This window comes from Rhinolophus ferrumequinum, chromosome 25, assembly GCF_004115265.2.
Source record: "Rhinolophus ferrumequinum isolate MPI-CBG mRhiFer1 chromosome 25, mRhiFer1_v1.p, whole genome shotgun sequence".
Lineage (NCBI taxonomy): Eukaryota > Metazoa > Chordata > Mammalia > Chiroptera > Rhinolophidae > Rhinolophus > Rhinolophus ferrumequinum.
In genome coordinates, this window is record NC_046308.1 from 7,164,903 (window position 1) to 7,181,704 (window position 16,802).

At 36.6% G+C, this 16,802-nt stretch overlaps 2 protein-coding genes and 1 pseudogene across 5 annotated transcripts in view; all 3 read right to left on the reverse strand.

The window, feature by feature from the left end:
* Window positions 1–16,802, reverse strand: part of TMEM116 (transmembrane protein 116) — a 58,559-nt gene that overhangs the window by 36,298 nt on the left and 5,459 nt on the right. The window contains exons 1-5 of one of the 4 annotated variants that reach the window (XM_033098319.1): window positions 13,509–13,529; window positions 12,863–12,909; window positions 12,327–12,390; window positions 9,140–9,206; window positions 5,712–5,843 (exon numbers count right to left, since the gene is read on the reverse strand). In XM_033098319.1, coding sequence (XP_032954210.1) covers window positions 5,712–5,843 — 132 coding nt within the window. In that variant the 5' untranslated portion in view covers window positions 9,140–9,206; window positions 12,327–12,390; window positions 12,863–12,909; window positions 13,509–13,529. Of the gene's footprint in view, window positions 1–5,711; window positions 5,844–9,139; window positions 9,207–12,326; window positions 12,391–12,862; window positions 12,910–13,508; window positions 13,612–16,802 lie in introns of those variants that run through there. The other 3 variants (XM_033098318.1, XM_033098316.1, XM_033098317.1) reach the window with 3 other exon arrangements.
* LOC117017752 (high mobility group protein B3) lies at window positions 972–1,672 on the reverse strand. The gene has a single exon (XM_033098321.1). It carries the CDS (start codon window positions 1,592–1,594, stop codon window positions 986–988), a length of 609 nt encoding a protein of 202 aa, XP_032954212.1. The 5' UTR covers window positions 1,595–1,672; the 3' UTR covers window positions 972–985.
* LOC117017910 (uncharacterized) lies at window positions 12,512–12,608 on the reverse strand (annotated as a pseudogene).

Here is a 16,802-nt window from a genome sequence, read left to right on the forward strand (position 1 = left end):
ACTAACCTTAGCTTCCTGTAACTCTTTAAACTTCTTAATGTTTCTTAACTTTTTGCCTCTTTTGTAATAACACTTAGCTTAAAACACAAACACATTGTACAGCTGTACAAAAACATTTTCTTTCTTTCTTTTTTTTTAAAAATATAATACTGTTTATTTAACTTCAAAAACATTTCAGCATTCTAAACATACAAAAAATAACAAAACGTTGCAAATTGTGTTTAGTACAGAAGGTTCTTGAACTTTCATGATGCAGTGGCTCTTCACTTTGCTGACAATGAAGAGTTCTACAGTTTGTTTGAAAAACAAACAGTTTAAAACTACCGCACTTAACTAAAAAAGATCCAAACACTTCTCATGCCAGCTGACCCCCCTTTCCACAGCTAACAATGGCAGCAGAATGCTATGTCGCTATATATAAAAACAAGACAACCTGAAGCTAAATGGATGCCCACTGCAGTGTCCACAGGTCCAGCCTCACAGTGCACGCCCTGAGCTACGGCACCTCCAAAGGCATCTCCCCCACAACCTCAACGCCAAGCAAGGAACATCAAGAGCTTGTCTCGGTTGTTTTGTGCTTTTTACAAACTATAGATATGTACAGTTGATAACTCAGGATTTCTAGCCAATAACCATATAGTTAACACCACCTTACAGATAAAAAAAGAAAATGCCAGAAACATCTTTATATGCCTTGTCACACCAACAGCAAAGTGCACAGAGTGAGGAGAACACAAGAGCCTTTTCCTTTTTAAAATGTTTGGAAATATGTACAACTTTGATACAGTTTCAGGGTGCTCCAGACACCCATGGCCACTTCACGTGAACCACTGACAATTTCTCGAGCACTCTGAGAGACGACTATATGATCATGGTCCAATTGTGTAATTAATCCTAATGAGGGCAACAGACACGCCTCGGGTAAGAGCTGTGTCAATGACGGCGCTCCCCTACACTAAGGTATTCACAAGGAGACAAAGTTTTTTTATTCATCGTCCTCCTCCTCCTCCTCCTCCTCCTCTTCTTCATCCTCCTCTTCTTCGTCTTCCTCTTCCACCTTTTTCCGGGCCACTTTGGCGGGCCCCTTTGCTCCATCAAACTTTCCTTTAGACTTATAGTCCGCGACATCCTTCTCATACTTCTCCTTCAGCTTTGCCGCCTTATTGTTGTAAGGCTGCTTTTCACTGTCACTTAAGTTATTCCACATCTCGCCCAGCTTCTTTGCCACATCTCCAATAGAGATTCCAGGGTTTGTGGATTTGATCTTAGGGCGGAATTCTGAACAGAACAGGAAGAATCCAGACGGTGGCCTTTTGGGGGCATTAGGGTCCTTCTTCTTCTTGCCTCCCTTAGCTGGTCCATAATCCTTCATTTCCCGATCATAGCGTACTTTATCAGCCTTTGCCATTTCATCAAATTTAGATTTCTCTTTCCCAGACATTGTCTTCCACCTCTCAGAGCACTTCTTGGAAAATTCTGCAAAATTGACAGGGACCTCTGGGTTTTTCTTCTTATGTTCCTCTCTGCACGTCTGCACAAAGAAGGCATAAGCAGACATCTTGCCCTTTGGTTTCTTGGGATCACCTTTAGCCATCTTGACTGTATTGTTCGCTAGTCTGGGCAGCGCAGGGCACGACGCGCGGCTCAGCGCTCCCCAGCCTCACGCTAGCTGCCTCCATCCATTTTCTTTCTTTATGTCCTTATTCCATAAGCTTTTTCTAGTCTTACATTTTGATCTTTCTTGTTTTAAACTTCTTTTGTTAAAAGCTAAGACCCAAATGCACACGAGCCTAGGCCCACACAGGGTCAGGACCATCAATATCACTGCCTTCCACATCTTGTCCCACTGGAAGGTCTCCAGGGGCACTAGTATGGAGCTGTCATCTCCTATGACAACAAGGCCTCCTTCTGGAATACTTCCTGAAGGGCCTGCCTGAGGCCCTAGTTGAAGAAGTGTCAGGCTTGCTTGGTTTGCTCCTTTTCTCATCAGAGATGTGCCTGTTAGCAGATACTGCACCATGAACATTCCCCTCTATTAACGAAAACCTTTCAGTGTTGGGGTCCAAGCTTTCAAACTTGCTGAGGTCTGCAAAAGCTTCTGATAAATCCTTCACTGTGAATTGTCCTGAAGATTGTTCCTTTCCTTCTCCTGCAGTTTCCTTTTCTCTTGTCTCTTCTGCACCTGTGAGCTTCTGTTCCAGTGCCAACACCTCCTCATCGGTCAGTACCTCAGGCAGCGCCTCTAGGACTCCTCGGCATCCTCCTCACCCACACCCAGGTTCAGGTCCTTTGCCGTTTCAACCACAGCCTTGTTGATATTTGCAACCTCCTCATCGTGGGAAATCCTTTGGGTCATGGACTACGACGTCACTAGCCGACAGGAATCCTATGGGACCACCATCACATACGTAGTACTTTGTTGACTGAAACATCTTTATAGGGAGCATGACTGTAGATACTTTGGAGGATACTTTGGCAGTTTTTCACAAAGCTCAACGGACTCCATATAATCCAGTAATCATGCTCCTAGTTATTTTCCCAATTGAGTTGAAAACTTATGTGCACACAAAACCTGCACACGAATGTTTATAGCAGCTTTATTTGTTAACTGCCAAAACCTAGAAGCAACCAAGGAAGATGTCCTTCCATAGGTGAATGGGTTAAAAAACTGGTAAATCCATACAATGAATTAAAAAAAGTGAGGAATCATGCCACAAAAAGACATGGAGGAACCTTAAATATAATACATATTACTAAGTGAAAGAAGCCAGTCAGAAAAGACTATATACTGTATGATTCCAACTACATACTTTGGAAAAGGTAAAACTACAGAAACTACCTAGAGTAGTCAAATTCATAGAGACAGAAAGTAGAAGAGTGGTTACCAGGGTTTGGGAAGTGGGAAAAATGGAGTTATTGTTTAACGGATACAAACTCTAGCATGATGAAAATTTCTGGAGCTGGATAGCAGTGATAGTTCACATTCACAACATGAATGTTCTTAATGCCACTGAACTGTGTACTTAAAAATGGTTACGAGGGGAAAAAATGGTTAAGATGGTAAATTTCATGTTATGTGGTTTTACCACAATTTAAAAATTTTGTAATCATAAAATGTAAATTACGTTATGTATGGTTTACAATTAAAAAAATAAAACAAACTAAATAGTGTGTCCAAGCCCTCTACAACCCATCTCTCCCACGGGTTACAAACGAAAACTCTGGGGAAAATATAAAAAGCAACTGCCGGAGGACTCAGAAACAAAAACAGGTGGACTGTGGAAGGGAATCAAACATGGAGAAGCAAACTGCACAGAAATGAGTTTCCCAAACTGTTTTACTCTTTCTCTCTCACAGCTTTGCCTCAAATGTGTACCCTAATCCTGATGCTGCTCTGAGATGAAGGCACTTGAAACTCTACTGTAGAAACCCTTTTTTTAGGCCATAGAAACCAGAGAAGAGCCACTTTCAGGCAGCAAAAGGAGGCGGGGAATCCCAGAAGTGACAGAGCCAGAAAAGAAGATGCCCTAATTCTGTGTATGATTCCCTGCAAGTCTCAGCCTAACCCCTGCATCACATTTGCACCTAACAGTCCCAAACAAGCACAGGCAAGCCTTAGAAAACTAGATTAAAATTTGAAATACTGCCTAAAGATGATTAGACAAAATACAAATTCTAAATCTAATTCGGTTGCCTGCTAAACAAAAACATTAGCATTCTCTAGAGAATTAAAGGACCCAGCGCCTATGCAACATAGTATTCACGATGTCTAAGATGAAATCCTAAATTACTTTGACATACAAAGAACAAAAAAAAATGTCACCCATTCTCATGGAAGAAGACAATCAAAAGACACCAACTTAGAAATGACTCAGACATTGGAAATACCCAAAAAATATTTTAAAAAGCAACTATTATAATTCATAAGGTTCAAGAAGTAAAGGAAAATACACTTAAAATTATTTGGGGGGCTGAAGAAAATAGAAATGTTTTTTATCTTGATTGTGGTGATGATTTCATGGGAGTGTATACATATACAAAAAATGATCAAATTGCACACTTTAAACATATGAAGTTTATTTTATGTATAGCTCAGTAAAGTTATAAAAAATAAAGTAACATTAATCACATCTATGCCAAGCACAAGGTAAATGTTTTTAATGACCATTGTACAGATTAGGAGACTGAAGTTCAGAAAGATTAAACACTGGCTCAAGGTGACAAAGTTAATCAGGTCCAGGATTCTAATGCAGATTGTTTTTTTACTTTCTAAATTATGTGGGACAACATGGATGGACCCAGTGGGTATTATTATGCTAAGTGAAGTAAGTCAGACTGAGAAAGACAAATACCACATGATCTCACTTAAGTGTGGAATCTAAAGAACAAAATAAATGAACAAACAAAACAGAAACAGACCGATAGATACACAGAACTAACTGATGGTTACTAAATGGGAGGGGGTTGGGGATCTGGGTGAGAAAGGTGAAGGGATTAAGAAGCACAAATTGGTAGTTGCAAAAGAGTCACGGGGATGTAAAGTACAGTATGGGGAATATAGTCAGTAATATTGTAAAAACTATGTATAGTGTCAGATGGGTACTAGACTTATCGGCGGGATCTCTTCATAAATTATATAAATGTCTAATCACTATGCTATATACCTGAAACTAATATGAAATAACATTAAACGTCAACTATAATTTAAAAAAATTGTTACGGGGATATATTATATAGCATAGGAATATAGTCAACAGTATTCTAATAACTATGTACAGTGTCAGATGGGTAACAGATGTAGTGGAGTATTACTTTGTTAGGTATAGAAATGTTTAATCACTATGTTGTTTTGTACATCTGAAATTAATTTAAAAAGACTAAAATATTTTTTCCTTATCTGATAAAACAATACAACCTTAACTCTATTTAATTTATGAGGTTATTAGCAGGATTGAGTAAAATATGTGTCTAAGATATTTGAATTCATATGAGATAAGTAATATATTAGTACATGGATTTCATACCACCAATTACGTATTATTATTTTCCTACTTAATTGAAAGAAATTTTCCCTCTAGTAACAAATCCCAAAGGAAACATCTAGCACTGAGTACAGACTGCATTTGAACCTCTAGTTTTTTCAAACTGCAAGTCTCAGAAATACAGAAGAAACATTATATACTGATGGTACTGTGTGGATTAATCCACTGATAAAATCTATGAACATAAAACCCATATGTGACCAAATGTCGTATTTTCAAAAGCCAATGTTTATCGTATCCCTATAATAAAAAACCATGCAGTAATCTCAAAAGGTGTTATAGAAGACTATTTCATTACATGGAAATATGGGCACAATATGATGAATAAGAAAAGCCAATTACAAAAAGTCTTAATGTATTATTATATTTGTTTTAAAATGCATATTCTTCCAGGGGAAAAGACTGCAAAGATATACAATGTAAAAGAAATATTAAAGAGTGAGTATATCTGGGTGATTTTTATTATTTATCTCTTTGCTTCTCTAAATTTCCCAAATTTTCTATAATAAACAAGTAGTGTTTTTTAGAATGGAAAAAAAATAAAAGCCATTATTTTGAAGTATAACAATACACAAAAGGGTCCCACTTCACAGGATGTATTATCTTTGCTTCCCCTTTATCTGAGTGTGCCTTTCTTACAAGGTACAGTCACAATCTAGTAGTACTCACCTGTCCAACTGCTTGCAGGTTATAGCAGATAATGTCCTTATTCACTGTTGAAGTTCCATAGAGAAGTGCCTCAATGAGCCAGCATATCCCCAGGAGGAGGTCAGAGAAACTCAGATAAAAGAGTGGCCTCATCTGTTAAAGCAACAAAAGCCTCTTTTCATAAACGATGCTAACAATGACTTATTTTTATGTATTACCTTTCTTGTAGAAAACTGGACATCATTTTTCTGGGGCCTCCGCTGGCTGACTGTGGGGAATGTAAAGAAATTCACCAGGTAGGAAAGAATCTATAATCACAACTATCCCAACTATTCTGGAATCAGAGTATTTATCGATGGATTACATTGGAACTTCTTCCTCATAGAGACACTCCTTCTTCAGATATAGGGTCAAAGGAAAGAATGGACAGATGAGAAATTTTGTAATGGAGATATACCACAAATGAAAACTTGAAAGTACTCTAGTTGTATAGCCAATATCCTCTAACAATACAAAATCAGTTGAGTGTTTAGGGATATGGTTGAGGACCCAAAGAAAATGAAAACAGTTTTTTTTTTTAAATCTTAATATAGTTTAATGTGCATTTTTCTTTTTTTCTTTGTTGAGGTATAATTGACAAATAAAATCGTGAGACATTTAAAGTGTACAACATGAAGATTTGATATACATATACACTGTAAAAGGATTTCCCGAGTTAACTAATACATCCATCACCTCACATATTTACCTTTGTGTGTGGGAGGTTAAGAACATTTAAGTTCTACTCACTTAGCAAATTTCAACTATACAATACAGTGTTATCAACTATAGTTATACTATGTTACACACTAGATCCTCAGACCTTATTTGTTGCCACACAGCAGCCTACCCGTCTGTCTCCATGTACCTGTCCCTAAAGAAAGGAGAGTCTGTGAGACAGATCCTTTCAGGGACTCTGCATCACCTTTGTGCTTGCACCTTATGTCTCCCTGTTTGGCCCCAGAAAGATGGCTGGTCAGCCAATGATGAGTAAGATTCCCCACATGGGGTGGGGGGGACAACTCAAGCCAGGCGCAGTCGAGTGGGGACCAACAGGAGAACCCATGGGGTTCATAGAGGTGGGCACAGCCCCCCACCTTCCCTCGGCTAAGGAGAGCGTCTGCCTCTGTGGCTGCATTCCTTCCCACAACCTGCAGGGGAAGAGATTCAATGATGTGCTCTCCATCTATTCACATCTATAAAGGTTTTGTCCCTTGGGGAAATACATACATCCTGAGACTTACGGTTCTGCTGCCTGCAGGCAAGGGTGATTGGCTTGAATCAGTTTCCTATTATGATGTGTGGGATTCACAAATCTTGAGATTGACAAGCTTTATCTCCTTTACTTCCTCACCTAAGTAATAAAAACTATGTGTAGGCCCAATTTGGGGCCCAGTCCTTGAGGCTGGAGTCCCCTTGGCCCCGCTTCACTCTATTCATGGCTACAGTCTTTTCTTAACCCTGTGCCGCCCTCCTCGCTCCCCACAACCCTCCCCACAACCCTCATCGCGCGGGACACGACACTTATTTATCTTATAACATGAGTTGCCATATCAATGAAAAGTCTGGGTGGGGGAACATATTGGTATAAATTGTATATGTTGTCTTTCAATTTCGGACCACATTGGTAAAGTTTGTCTTCCTCACTTTCTAGTATCCTTCTCTTTTTGGTCTCCCCACTCCCACTTTTCTAAAAATAGTTTTGATCCTTCTATGGAGAAAATTATAAAATATTTAATGAGAGACTCCAAAAGAAGTTCTACAGTGAAGAAATATACCATGCTCATGGACAGTAAGACCCACTATTATGAAAATGTCAGTTCTCCCTAAATTGATATGTACATCTACATATAATTGAAATGCAATTTCAATCATAACTCAACATTCTTTTAGAATTTGACAAGATGGCTCTAAATCTGATATACAAAATATCAAGATAACCTCTTGAAATATCAAGCAAGCCACTCTTGAAGAACAAGAAGGAGAACTTGTCCAACACATTTTAAAACTTAATTCAAAGCTCGAATGCAGATACTGTGGTACTAAGTACAGGGATAGATAAACAGAGCAATGCAACACACTAGACAACCTAAAGTAAAGCCAAGCGGATATTTAGACTCTTGATATATGATAGAGGTGGCTTTTTAGATCAATGGAAAAAAAGACAGTTTTCTCAAAATATGATGCTAGAATAATTGGGTATCTATATGGATAAAAATAAAACTGGACCCTTACTTTTTACCTCACACTCAAAAATCAGTTCCAATTAGTTTAGAGACCTAAAGTGTCTTCAACTTCTACTTAGGTAAAGATTTCCTAAATACGACACAAAAAACTCTAAAAGAAGCAATTGAAAAATTTGATCACATTAAAATGAAAAATGTATATGTCAAAATACACCATAAAGAAAGTGACAAGACATGCCACATGGGAGGAGATTTTTGCAACACATATAAGTGACAAAGGGCCAAAATCCAAATATTAAGAACAAAAACAAACAAAAACCTTACAAAGCAATAAGAAAACCTAACAGAAAAAAAATGGGCAAAAGATTTGAACAGGTACTTAAGAAAAGAGGAAATCCAAATGGCTATAAACACGTGAAAATATGCCTGACCTCATAAATAATCAAGGAATGAAAATTAAAACCACAATAAGAAACAAATTACACAGTCATGGCAAAAATGTTTAAAGTCTGGCAATATCAAGTATTATGGGAACATGAAGTAATGGGACCTTGCATACACTGCTGGCACAACCATTTGGAAAAGTTTGGCATTATCTAGGAGATAAGCATATCCTATAACAATTCTGTTACTAGGAAAATACATTAGAGAAATTTTTGCATGTGTGCACCAGAGGACATGTACAAGATTATTTATAGCACACAGATAAATTGTGGTATGTTCATAATATAGAATGCTAAACATCAATGAAAATGAAATGAACCAGCACTATATACAACAGCATGGATAACTCTCACAAACAATATTAAGGGAAAAAAGCAAATCACAAAACAATACATACAAAAAAATACATACAGTATTATTTCATTTACGTCAAGCACAAGCAAAACTAAATTGTTCAGATATATACATTACTGGTAAAACTGTACATAAAAGTAAAGAAATGATTATCACAAAAGTCTGGATAGTGGTTACCTCTAGAGGTTAGGGGGAGAGTTGTAATTGGGAAGGAGCATAAGCAGGTACAGGCAATTTCTATTTCTTGTTCCTACTGTTTGTTTATAATCATTTTTTAAATAGTAAATATATGTTTTATGCATTCTAATCTATGTCTGGTATATCTCCCAAGAAGAAGTAAATTTAAAAAATTGTAAGTTATCATCAGATACTACCTAATATAAAAACAAATCTCTTCACCTGTACAAAAGGGAATTTTTCTCATACCTTGCTTTCAATGAGAAGAAAGATGCTAATACCTTGCTAATAGGGGTAAACAGTCAAGTTGCCTCGGCTAATGGAAAGAAACAAAAACAAGTGAATTAATAACATTTTAAACTGTATTTAACAAATATCAAATAGTATTATTTTCCCCATATATAGCTTTCGCTCTGGGGAAGCCTCCTAAAATTATAGCCAGATGGCACATTCATAGATTCAACTGGCCTATGTATGACCTACCACAAGTTTATAACTGTTAATGCGTAAAAAATTAAAACTACAAAATAAACTCTGGAGGAAAAAGGCAGCCAAGTGGCTTTTGTGAGCAAGAACATAATTATGGTCATTGATTGAAGAAATAGCCTATATATAGGGAGCTGTTGGTCCTTTAGGGCCAACCTAAAGTCTTCATCAGGGAACAAGAGGCTTATATACTTTCACTCATGACTGGAAAACCATGAGTTCTATAACAGGAGATAAAAATCAATCAAACAACAAAAATTAACTGATTACCTATTATTGAAATCAGGAAAGATTTCGCCCCTCCTATCTATGTTTAATAAAATACTATGTTGAAGGTAATACAAAGAAATCTATGATACAGCCCATGCTTTAAGGAAAATACCATCATCAGCACAGTGCTTGGTAATAAGGAAGACACAAAAAGCATAAGACAGGGTCCTAAATATGAAAGCAAAAACTCTTTTAAAAAACCTCCCTCCCTCTCTCTCCCTCTCTCTCTCTCTCTCTCTCTCTCACACACACACACACACACACACATGTGCACTTGTCTAATCTAAATCAAGTGCAGAATGCGGGGTGGAGGGGTGGATGCACTGTGTGAAAGCCTTTCCCTAGGGAGGTTCTGCTGAGGTGAAAAACTTAAAACAACTCATATTAATACTCTTCTAAAACCCTGCTTCCCCCAGTATTTCTAGTCAAGTGAAATCAAGTCACAAAGAATATCAAAAGTGACCTTTATGAGGAAATGAAGTCACGTAAGTGCAGTGAAGTATATCTGCCTTGAGTTTTTTTTTTATTAACATTGGCTGGCCTGAGCCACTTTCTTCTCTTTTCATGTTGTCTCTGAGTCACTGTCTAATCAGCTAGTCCCCTCGAAGATTTCCCATGGATTTTCCCAATTTACTATAATTATTTTTCTATTAATAGACTATTTTTGTCTTTTTCAGATTATGCCCTGCATGTGCTTTTGCTGTTAAAAACGTTCTTTAATGAAGAAATAAAGGAAAACAGCAAAGTATGGCTGACATTTTTAACGTGGAAAAATTGGAATTTTTCCTAGTCAAGAAAATAGAATGTGTGGGAACCACTGAACTAGTGATTGTTAAGGTCCTTTAGGCTCTGGTTATGTAAAGGTGTGAGAATTGAAGCCAGAGAAATTAAAGGTCACATTCTAAGTCAAAGCAGACCCTACATTTTTATAAAGCTCTAACCCACTGTCATGTCAGAGGTCGCCTCATAAGAGTGGTTCTCAACCAGGAACAATTTTGCCTCTCCCAGGAGACATCTGGCAATATTTGAAGATATTTTTGGTTGTCACAACTGGGCCGGGGTGGGGATGCGGGATATCGCTACCAGCATCTAGTGGGTAAAGTCTGCTAAATACCCTAATGCACAGGACAACGTCCCACTACAAATTATTATCTAGCCCAAAAGGCAGACAGTGTTGAGACCCAGAATCTCTGCTTAGCTCTCTCCACGATGTAACTCATACTTTATGAACTTAATCACATCTGAGCTCAAATTTCAGCAAAGGGACAAACATTAGGGCAATCTGAATCACAGGAAGATGTGAGGCCTAAGATTACTTTGGCAGGTGATGACAATACAGTATCAAGATTTCTACTTTCTAGTTTTACTTACATTAAAGTCACATTCTACGTCTGAAATTCAAAATTCTCTTTTCATTAGGCAGCATATTTCAGTGGTTTAAAAACCGTATGGGAGGAGAGGCTTTGGAACGAGACAAGACTGCACTCAAATTCTAACTCTACCACTTACTAGCTATAAGATCAACCTTACTAGGACTCCATTTTGTCATCATAGTATCAGATTTATAATATCTACCACACAGAGTGGTTTTAAGGGTTAAATGAAAAATGTATTTGAAACACACTGAGCACGTGTCTGGAATATAATACACACTAAAAATTGTGTTTAATTTGAAGAGGGATTGTAGTTAAGAGCTAGACTTTTGAAAATCTGCTCTGCTACTTACTGTGTAACTTGAACAAGTTAATCTCATGACTTTGAGCCTCAATTTCCTCATCTGTGAAATGGGGCTAACACCATCCTTCTCATAGGAGAATTATGAAGACCAGTAAGATCAAGTATGTGACACACTCAGCATAGTTGGAACACAGTAAGTGTTCAACAAACAGAGCTACTTTTATTATTAAAGTGAGCCCAATGAAACCCAATGACATTTTCCACATACAAAAGTTCTCCCATTAGTATCCTAAACTACATTTTGCCTAACTTTGTGCGATTTGGCCTGGTTAGAGAAACAGTTATTACATTTCTCTTAAAATCTTTTCTGAGTTAGCAAATTCATCACTCTTCTAGTCCTTTCTGAATCGGGACAGTGTTTTGTTTGTTTTTATTTTTTTTGTACCTTAAATATGTACAATTTTTGTCAATTATACCTTAATAAAAGGAAGGTTTTTGACTTCATCTTTTAGGAATGAATAGTTTTACACAGGATGTATTTTTGCTCTGTTTTCACCATTTAAATTGTAATTGCCTAGAAGGCGAGAATGACAAAACATATACCTTTTGTATAGCAAAATCTTTGAACTATTTCCTAGCCCCACTAGCAATTTTACCAACCTATCAACATCAGAAAACTCATTTCCAAGCAGGACTCTACCATGCTTAGAGTGAGTATCGGCTTCAAACAACACTGTTTCCTTAACCTTACTAATTAATGCATAACAAAAGAAATTCACATATAGTAGTCAATCCCTCAGTATTCAAAGTTATAGTTAAAATAATTACCTAGAAGAAAAGGGAGACATATTGACAGTGTCTAAAATATCTCAATGTATCATACTGGCAAATATACAAGTAATTCATAGAATTATTCCATCGTTTATAGGTGACACCTCTTTCAGTTATATCAAAGGCTAAGTCACTAAAAGTTTAAATCCAACAGAAAAAAGAGATTGCTCACCTCTGGAGATTTCTGTATATTCTGGAATACAGCATAGGCAATAAGTGAGCTTGAACCTATAACACTGACAGAGATAAAGGATGATCAATAAAACAGGACAATTGAGACTCCTTCATTTTTGCTATTGAATTTTTTACAGCTTTACTGACATATCACTGATGTAAAATAAACTGTACACATTTTTTAAAACTACGGAATGCATCACGAATTGGTGTTATCCTTGCGCAGGGGTCATGCTAATTTCTCTGTATCGTTCCAGTTTTACCAAAACAATTGATTTTGCAAGCCAATCCTGTTGACAACCAAAGTTGTCCTTTGGTTTTCAGATGTCACCTGTTTTTTAATTGTTATTATCGTTAACGTTGTTACACTTTATTAATCAGAAAATATCAACATGGTAAAGAATAGCATTTCTCTCTGACTAAAGAATAAAAGCAAATCCCCGGGGGCAGGGGGCAATGTAGGAAACTTCAGAATTCTCCAGTTTACTAGTACTAGTTTAAACAGTCATATTACATGAAATTAAATAAACTTACCTCAGAGTGGCCATAACAAATTGTATCCACTGTACTGCAGAAAAAGCCTAAATAAAAGGAGAAAACGAGAATAAACATTTTACATTTAATAATCTTTTACATTTAATATTTAACCTTACTCCAGTTTCACTGTTTATTAACTATGTGTGCTGAGCACAAACTCTTCTTCAGTACCTAATCAAAACACACTACAAGTCTAAGAATAAACAGAAAGGCTGAATAGGCCCATGGAAAGGCAGGGTGGTTCCTTTTTTCCTCCCTTATTGCTGCGTCTCTGTGAAACAGTAAGATAAAAACAATAAAGAGGTAGATAGAAAATGGCTGAGTGAAAAAAACAGAGTTGAATGAGAAAATTAATCAAGAGAAGAATAAAATGGAGAAGAGATAGGAAAAGTTAAATTTTTAGCGAGAATAGACAGATGCATGGAAAAAATGGGTAACAGGGTAACAGGAAAGGCAAACAAGTACTAAATACAGTGGACTGACAGAACTAGACAAACAGGAAAATAGAATACTAAGTAACAGAGAAATAGGAAGAAGAAAAGTTAATAGCATGGAGAGAGAGAGAAAATGTGAGTGGAAAATACAGAACAGAGAGGAAAAGTGAGAAAGCAAAAAGGAAGAGAGGGACAGCTTCTAATCTCACCAAGTCCAAACTGTCCTCCAGAATGCTAGCCTCCGGCAGGAAGGCCATAAGGACTTGAGTCCCAGCTATACATAAGCAGCCGGATCCTTCTCAGTCAGGTTCTGACTCCCCAAGCAGTGAAACAGGTGGCTCCACCCCTACCCCAGCTGGGCTCCTCCCTCTCCAATCCTTCCCTGTGTCTTGAAGGCAAGGAAAGAAGGTGGCAACAAGTGGAGGAGAAAGGCAAGCAGAAAGAACAAAAATAGAACAGGTGACAAGGAAACAAATTCTAAAAAGCATTAGGAATTGTAAGAAGGGGTAAGAGGCAGGAATAATAAAGGAGAGAATAAGTCATAGTGAAAAGGTAAATAGAGCTGCAAGAGAGAAATGGAACAGAAAAGTGAGAGAGAAAATTAGGGAAGAAGGGAAGTCTGCTTAAAACTTGCCTGTTTTGAGACAGAAGCCTGTGATGAGAAAGCGAGCGTGCATATTCACTCGTTCAATAAATTTTTAGTAATACCAGGAAAAGGCTGTGTAGAAAAGGGGCTATTACTATTGTCTCATATTTGTTTAATACTAACATCTTCAATATTCTGTACCCAAAATTCCCACCAGAAATATAGTATATAATTACACAATTCAATTAATATACTAATGTTTATATATCAACTTTGTGTTATGGAAGATAGAAAGACAAATAACATACAGACCCATACTTCCAGAAGCTTATAATATGGTAGGAAAAATGGCTTATAAGCATATCCTATAACAATTCTGTTATTAGGAAAATACATACCAAAATCTCAAATTATCTGCACACAAAAATAATATACACTGATTGGCATTTAAACGGTATTTGTAAGAACTGGTAAAATTTAGAGAAAGACTGGGGGAAGGAGAAAGCAGAAGGAAGAACATTTCATTTATGTAACCATTTATTTCATCTAACCATACTCACTTCTGTATTTCATACATTCTACAAATGTTTATGGATAACATAAATTAGATCATTTGCATGGCTTGAGTAATTTAAATATATGACTCATTTATTCAAATGAGGTTAAGAATACAAGTGCAATGTGGAGTAGAACATGGGACATTAAGTGGAGGCAGGCTCTAATCACTTTGCTTAAATTGTTAAACAAATAAATAAAAATTCCAGTAAATTTCTGGATCAGAAATCCTATCATAGGTCTTAGGGAGTGCTTTGAGTCCTCTAATCATATATCTATGTAATAAGGGTGAGGGGACTAATGACAGTCTCACCAAGGGATAAGAGAATGCTTTTGGACAAAGGATTCTTGTCTCAGTCAAGAACACATCTCAAATTGTTCAGAAAACAGCCATGCCAAATCAGTCTGCTGCTCTTCATAGAACTTTTCTCTCGTGGCATCTCTTCTAAAATGTCTTATGCCACCAGACAACATTTCGGGATTTACTTTTCCATTTTCCTCTCTAAATTAGTCCTCTGCCTTCTGAATATTCAGCACTGTCCCCCTTTGAAATGTCTTTGGAAACATAATCTTCCAATCTTCCTTTTCTACAAGGGTTAACCTGAGCCCAAATGATGAAGTGGGTGATACTTATTTTCGGTTTCTCTTCTCCTCTTTTACTTATCTCTTTAGCAGGCTCAAAAACATCCCAGCTCTCACTTCACATAATGGGCTAATATATATTACGTATCAATTTAAGTTAACAGATATTCATCCAATTTCTACAATGAGGAATTTAATGCAGTGGATACAAAGTCAAGAACAACACCTACCTAGTAAAATATTTTTATTTAAACAAAAATACTCAATTCAAAGAAGATTTCCAGTAATAATAACTACCAATTATCAAGTGCTTTCTATGTGTAATGCTCTATGCTAAGCATTTTAATCCTCAACACAACCTTTGAGGTGAGAAGTACTATTATTCCCATTTTACAGATGAAGAAACTGAGGTTTACAGTTGAAGAAACTAAGGTTTAAAGAAGTCAAGTCACTTCCCTAGGGTTACAGAGCTATCAAGTGGTGATGCCAAGATTCAAACTCAGTCAGACTTCTCATTCTTAACACCTACGGTATTCTAACAAGGAACTGGTTAATGGGAGAAAATGGAAAAATAATTTTAAAAATTAAGATGATATCAAGAGAATTCTTCTATTAGGCAATTGTTTCTTAGATATGACAACAAAAGCACAAGCAACAAAAGAAAAAATAGATATAAACTGGTCTTCTTCAAAATTAAAAACTTCTGTGCTTCAAAGGATACCCTCAAAAAAGTGAAAAGGCAACCTACAGAATAGGAGAAAATATTTGTAAACCATGTATCTGATGAGGGACTTGTATGCAGAATACATAAGGAACCCTACAACTCAATAACAAAAATAAAATCCAATTTGAAAATAAGCAAAAATTTTAAACAGAGATTTCTCCCCCAAAATATACAAATGACTAATAAGCACATGAAAAGATGATCAACATCATAAGCCATCAGGGAAATTCACATTGAGATGCCATTTCACATGTACTGGAATAGCTATAATAAAAAGATAATAGCAAGAGTTGTTGATTAATATGTGGAGAAATACAAACCCTCATACACTGCTGCTGGGAATGTCAAATACTGCAGCCATTTTGGCAGTTTCTCAAATGGTTAGCCATATACTATAAGGCTCAGCTCCTAGGTATAAATCAGATTCTACTCCTAGGTATATACCCAAGAGAAATTAAAACATATGTCCTCATAAAAACTTAACAGTGTTGTTCAGAATAGACAAAAAGTAGAAACAACACAAATGTCCATCAACTGATGCATGGATAAATAAAATGTGGTCTATCCGCACAATGGAATATCATTCAGCAATTAGAAGGAAAGAAATACTGACACATGCTACAACATGAGTGAAACTTGAAAACATTATGCTAAGTGAAAGAAGCCAGTCACAAAAGACCACATATTGTAGGACTCCATTCATATGAAATGTCTAAAATAGGCAAATTTATAGAGATAGGAAGTAGATTAGTGGTTGTCTAGGGCTAGGAAGGTAGTTTGAGAAGGAATGGGGAGTGACTACTAACGGGCACAGGGTTTCTTTCTGTGGGAAGACTATTCTAAAATTAGACAGTGGTGATGGTTGCACAACTCTGTGAATACACTAAAAACAATTGAAATGTAAACTTTAAAAGGATGAATTGTAAGGTTGGTGAATTATATCTCAATAAAGCTGTTGCCAAAAAAATATTTGGGACAAAACAGGGAAGGAAATGTCCCACTGCTGAAATTCATGGTGTAATAATTAATGGATAAAATGTTTTTGTCTTTCCTATT